The following is a 5,770-nucleotide window of genomic DNA, read 5'->3' on the forward strand; positions in this document are numbered from 1 at the left end:
CAGTATTTAGCTAAAGTTGTTGCTATAAAATACTGAGTCTTGTTTTGGTAAACGAGCTAGCTAAGTTAACCTGCTTTACTAGCCCATATAATATGATAGATTTCACGTTGATCAACAGTTCTATGGCAACGGCCCTACTTCTCCTTTCTCTCGGGAAAGTGAATGTTTTCACGGGAAGGTACATTGTTGCAACCCACTGGGAATGGAAAATGTTGCCACGCACTGAAAGCAGCTTGCTTTTGAAAGACTTGCGAAATGCAAACTGTAACCTTGAATTCAAAGCGTTTTAATAAGATAATAGCTTGCAGCTCAGACAATGATATTGCACATAATAAAACACACCAAGCAAGCAAATGTATATCTTGGAGGATATGAATGCATGAGTAAATTGTTCTCCATAATTTTTTTCCCTCATTTTTTTTAACCTTTATTTAACTAGGCAAGTCAGTTAAGAACACATTCTTATTTTCAATGACGGCCTAGGAACAGTGGGTTAACTGCCTGTTCAGGCGCAGAACGACAGATTTGTACCTTGTCAGTTCGGGGATTTGAACTTGCAACCTTCCGGTTACTAGTCCAACGCTCTAACCACTAGGCTGGTAAGGATTTTGGTGAATTTCAAGTTTTGCCGATGCATAGGTTTAACGTAAATCATAGAACAAGGTGATAAACCACTATAGTGTAATAATCCAAATTAAGCAAATGTTTCCATAAAACACATGCACTTTAAATTGTGCTATTGTACATGTATGAGCATATGTGCCAGCCATTTTTATTGACTAAATAGTGAAAAGAGGCACTCATTTTCTAAGTGTGTTTTACAATTGAGCTCTGGATTTACATGAATCTTTCCCCTGAAAATGTTCATAGCAAACCATGGTTGTTGGTCATTGCTCCAATCCCAAATTTTAGCATTTGATCTTGTGAACCACACTAAAATCAAGTATAAGCTAAATCAAGTATGTATTTCATTCCTTAAAGTGCCAGTTGTGTCAAAAGTGCTCCTTCAACCATTGCAGGCTGTTGAGTTCCCATGAATGATTGACATATGGAAGAAGCCACCACCACAGAGTATGAAATTGTGACGTTCTCTGGTTATCATCTGTACTGGAGGTAGTTCTTGAGGGGATTGGGCAGGGGTAGATGGTTGATGAGGTGAAACCTGTCGCGGCCCACACAGTCACGTATGCGCTGGCGACACAGCTGACTCAGTGGTTGGGGCGTGGCTGAAAAAAGGAAAAAACATATCATGATGGTTTTGTTTAAATAATATAATGGAAAGCTAGTTGGACTTGGGAAATAAAGCAAAAACACTACGAGACCTTGGATATAGGAATTTACGGATTTCAAAAGATGACCGGATAAGACTATAGAACTTACCCTCATAGACCAAAAGGAACCCCTCTGTCAGGCTGCTGGGGGGAGCGGCCTCCACAGGTCTCTGGAACTCCATGTTCCTGGCGTTGATATCTGCCCCAAAGTCCAACAGCAGCTTAACAATGGCTGTGCAGTCCTTTTCAGCAGCAGCATGTAAGGGAGATTCCATATATATACCTTTCTGTACATTTGCTCCTGTGTGGAGGGAAACCAAGGTAAGCATACTATGGATTTAATACACATTTAATAGTCCTTGGTCATTCAGTTACAGGATTTGAGTACTCTATCGCTGGTATAACATGATGTATTTAGACTTGTGTACACTTTTATGCAGGTGGGTGCAACATATTAGTGGTGTAGAAAAGAGCAGATGCTCCGAGCTATCCCACCAAGGCCAAGCTACTACTGCATAGTGAGAGTGTTATATATGTACTGTACATTTCACTACTTTGGGAGACAGTAATAATCTTACCACTAGTTTTCACTCCTCCTCTCATCATGCTATGGTGCTTTGGCAGAGAAGAGGTGCATGTGCCTCACCTTCCCTCAGCAGCCTCCGGACACACTCTATCTCCTGAGAGACACAGGCGGTGTAGAGGGGCGTTCCCAGGTGAGGAATTTCAAAGTCCACATCTGCTCCCCATCTGACTAGAGTCTCCACACACTCACTGCTGCCTGCCCACAATGGGCACATACATGGGAGTCATTAGGATCGTCTTTCCGATTACTGCGGTGGGTGTCTTGGCTAATTATTTCTGCACCCGTAATATCCTCTAAGCATTATGGGACATACTCTGACTTGAATTATGTTTATGTATCTCAAACATGCACGGTTACATCAAATATTGTACTCTGATCGGTGACATTTTGATTCAGATGTTTAAGTTTAATGTATTTGCCTCAATCTCAAGTTAGAATACAGCCCAAAGGTCCGTGAAGCATACTTCAAGGTTTGTACTAGATGAATTAAGATAAGGATGTTGGAGTGATACAGGTACTGAGCATACCTTTACTGCTGGCTTCGTGAATGGGCGAGGGCTGAAATACCAGCGCCTCGGGTTTGGCCCCGTTCTCCAGGAGGACCTCTGCACATGATACACTACCCACTGAGCACGCGTTGAACAGGGGAGTTACCCCGTCAATGGTGGTGACGTTCACCTGCACAGAGTCTCATGTTAACTCTGACCGCTCAGCAGAATAACATAGCACCATTTTGGGGCAGAGTAAAAATAACAAGTTACAGAGAACAAGAAGTATTTTCAGAAGCCTTATTGACACATTTCTTAATTCATTATTTACTAATAATCATTATTGTTTCATAAAAAATATAGTATTCTTGATTATAACTGTATCTTCTTCAGTGACTCACATTGGCTCCTGCAGCGATCAGAGCTCTGGCACATGCTACATGGTCTCCAAAGCAGGCCTCGTGGAGAGGACTCACATGGTCTATAGTGACCACATTTACATTGTGGCCCTGTGGGAGCAGCAGAACACGACCATAGTACATTGCAGAAGGTAAGTGGGTGCACACACTGAACTGAATTGGATTACCTTTGGCTCACCTGTAAAAGGAGATTCCTCAGGGCGAAGAGACGACCTTGGCATGCAGCATCATGTAAGGGTGAGCGGTCTGCCCAGGACCCTGCAGCAAACATAAATGCTTATGTCACTCATAACAACTTACAGTCTTACAGTTTTGATGAATGATTCCATTTCACTGGGCAAATGCATACACCTGGGTCAATATCCAGAATAACGCCAGATGTGTTCCAGACTGCGTCATCATTGTTGCCTCCCTCCATATCACAGATCTATAACACTGCTGAAAATGTTGTATTCTATTTCTCTTAGTTTGAGGTAAAGTACTAAAGTTCCATGCAGTCCAATCGTGGGATGAATATATACTGAGCCAATATGTCTACACTGGGAATAGCCGTAAAATCGCTTGACTCTCGCTTGAACTCGGTTCAAGTTATCTTGAAATAACCTGCTTGATGTAGCAATCAAAGACCAAGCCACTGTAAGTCAGAAACAAAACTTGTTCTGTGAACTACATCACTGACCTTTAATGACGCACAACAATATTTTACTTTGTGTTGCTGTTTGCTGCATTGGTGCTCCCTTTCCATGGACCAAGCATGTTGGCACACTGTCTGTCACTGACACTGAGAAGTTTAAATGTTGTTTAGGTCTCCTTTAGCGCCTATTAACGATAGTATCTTCTGACTGGGGGAGTTTTGTTAAGAGCCTTGAAGCTTGCTCTAAACATTAACACGCAACACTTGTGGTACGTTTTTGGAAACATAAGGAATGTATATTGTGCTCCCGAGTGGCGCAGCGGTCTAAGGCACTGCAAGACATGTCACTACAGTCCCTGGTTCAAATCCAGGCTGAATCACATCCAGCTGTGATTTGGGAGTCCTATAGGGTGTTCTGCAATTGGCCAAGAATTGTCTGGGTTTGGCTGGGGTAGGCTCTCACTGTAAAATACAATTTTGTTCTTAACTGTCTTGCCTAGTAAAATAAATATTAAATCAAATCTTTCATATCAGCGCAAAATAATTTTCTAAAGACAAAAGGTTACATTTCTAAATATCTTCATAGGGTTAGGGTTAGTGTTATTTATTAATTTTTTGGTTTAGGGTTAGTGTTCCCACACAGCCATATCTCCATGTTACATCACTTGTTTACGGAAGCCAGATGGAAGACATAGACGGCCACCTGTTCTAGTTAGCTATCTAGCGTGCTCTGAACACCTGTGTGTAAGCGTAACAGGGAGGAAATGTAGTTGGTCAACTGGAGGACCACACAGCTTGCGGATCTGTGCACAACTTCTACAGTAAGTATGACTTTTTTATTTGAAAGATAATTGCTCGCTGATTTCGAAAACTGTTTTGAAGCGATGATTATTAACTTTTTTTAAACGTTAAAAGACAGCGTCAGAATTGTAGTTCTCATGGAGCCAAATGTGGCCGAATGTAACCGCTGAAAACCCTGCATAAGGAGAAGGGTTTTCGGGAGCAATAGTACACGACAGTCAGGAATGGAAACTAGGGCAAGGGGGTGGGGAGGCACCGCGTGGTCCCGTTCTATTAATACAGCAGGGTAGAAATTGAACTGACCAGTATGTACTGTGTATACACAGACACGTTTCAGGTACTTTTCACGTTAAGGTCAATAAAGTGAGTATATGCGTTATTCTCAGAATTCAGTGTGTAGCCTAATCATAAAACAAGAGACCCTTCCATTCCATCAGCTAATCTCTTCCTAAATATGAACTCTTCAGGTTACAAGGCAAAATGCAATGGCAAATATAAATAGCATAATCATTTGAATATAGTCAGTATTCCAATGTTCCAATTTTTTGGGGACAATGGATCAATGTAATAGAGAGATGTGTGTACTCACTGTGTCCTTGACCAAAATCATAGAACTCTGCAGATATCCTGGCTGCCTCCTTGCGGTTCCCTCTGATGATGTAAAAGTAGGAGAGGCAGTTGAGGCTTATCTTAATAAAGAGCTTGAAGCAGAACAGTGCCAGTATGGTGAGGTAAACATTGGAATAATGCAGCGAAGCGAACGGATTCTCTGTTGCCTCTGTCATATTGCCCCCTCTTTTGAGCATGGCTCCGCTATACTGAGGGGATCATATGCCACTCGCAAGCAGTCCACTGAACTAGCTGATATAATATTGTCCAGCTGCTGTTTCTGTGCCTGTATTAAAATAGTGGCTCTCGTTGTCATTGTGGTGCAGTGGAGTGCCATTTCTATGACGGAAGTCAATATCAATCTGTTATCATGATACATTTTTTCTTGAACAATCAAAGCATGGAGCAGTGTCCACTATTGGTTGCGATTCATTTTAGGGGCTAAATTCATTGCAACTTGTAAACCAGACTGTATATGGTCCAAAATAATGTTATTCCATAAGGAGTAGTGGGATGTAAAAATGTTTAGTGCACTTTTAATCCAGGAACAAGGAAAATGCCTACATCAAGGCTACATTTCCAACTGTACATAAATAAGACAGATCATTTTTAGTATGTTGTATATGCAGCAGAGGGCAGTATAGGCTAGCTCATGGGTTTTGACAAGATGTAGAGATCAGCTTATGTCAAAATGTACCTTTCGTAGCAGGTTAGGAGAGTGCAGTTTAGGAGAATTAACGTAGAAGGTTAGGATAATTGCATTAAGGTTAGATAAAGGCTTAGGGCTGGCTAAAATGCAAAAAAGAAAATTGACATACATAGTATCTTTTCTAGATCTGTAACTGGAGGAAAATGGGGAACGGTCATGCTTTTTCAATTTCAGTGAAGGGGAAGGTTTAGTTAAAAAAAAAAAAAATCTAATCCATGGGAGGGTCATGTAATTTGTAATTTATTAAATCTCA

The 5,770-nt window shown here is 41.3% G+C and overlaps 1 protein-coding gene across 1 annotated transcript; it reads right to left on the minus strand.

The window, feature by feature from the left end:
- Nucleotides 1–270: 270 nt before the first annotated feature.
- Nucleotides 271–5,070, minus strand: LOC115129548 (ankyrin repeat and SOCS box protein 5-like). Its single transcript, XM_029660000.2, has 7 exons — nt 4,789–5,070; nt 2,943–3,022; nt 2,747–2,854; nt 2,385–2,535; nt 1,918–2,052; nt 1,381–1,572; nt 271–1,226 (listed from the first exon to the last, which is right to left on the minus strand). Exons 1-7 carry the CDS (start codon nt 5,003–5,005, stop codon nt 1,099–1,101), a joined length of 1,011 nt encoding a protein of 336 aa, XP_029515860.1. The 5' UTR covers nt 5,006–5,070; the 3' UTR covers nt 271–1,098.
- Nucleotides 5,071–5,770: the final 700 nt, after the last annotated feature.

Source organism: Oncorhynchus nerka, linkage group LG5, assembly GCF_034236695.1.
Source record: "Oncorhynchus nerka isolate Pitt River linkage group LG5, Oner_Uvic_2.0, whole genome shotgun sequence".
Taxonomy (NCBI): Eukaryota; Metazoa; Chordata; class Actinopteri; order Salmoniformes; family Salmonidae; genus Oncorhynchus; species Oncorhynchus nerka.

What these genes read in the sequence shown, in the direction of transcription:
- LOC115129548 (XM_029660000.2), bottom strand. Translation starts at nt 5,005, where the DNA reads ATGCTCAAAAGAGGGGGCAATATGACAGAGGCAACAGAGAATCCGTTC. An exon ending in TGATTTTGGTCAAGGACACA is followed by an intron (nt 3,023 to 4,788) that starts GTGAGTACACAC and finishes TGTTTGCTGCAG; the next exon opens with GGTCCTGGGCAGACCGCTCA. An exon ending in TGAGGAATCTCCTTTTACAG is followed by an intron (nt 2,855 to 2,942) that starts GTGAGCCAAAGG and finishes CTGCTCCCACAG; the next exon opens with GGCCACAATGTAAATGTGGT.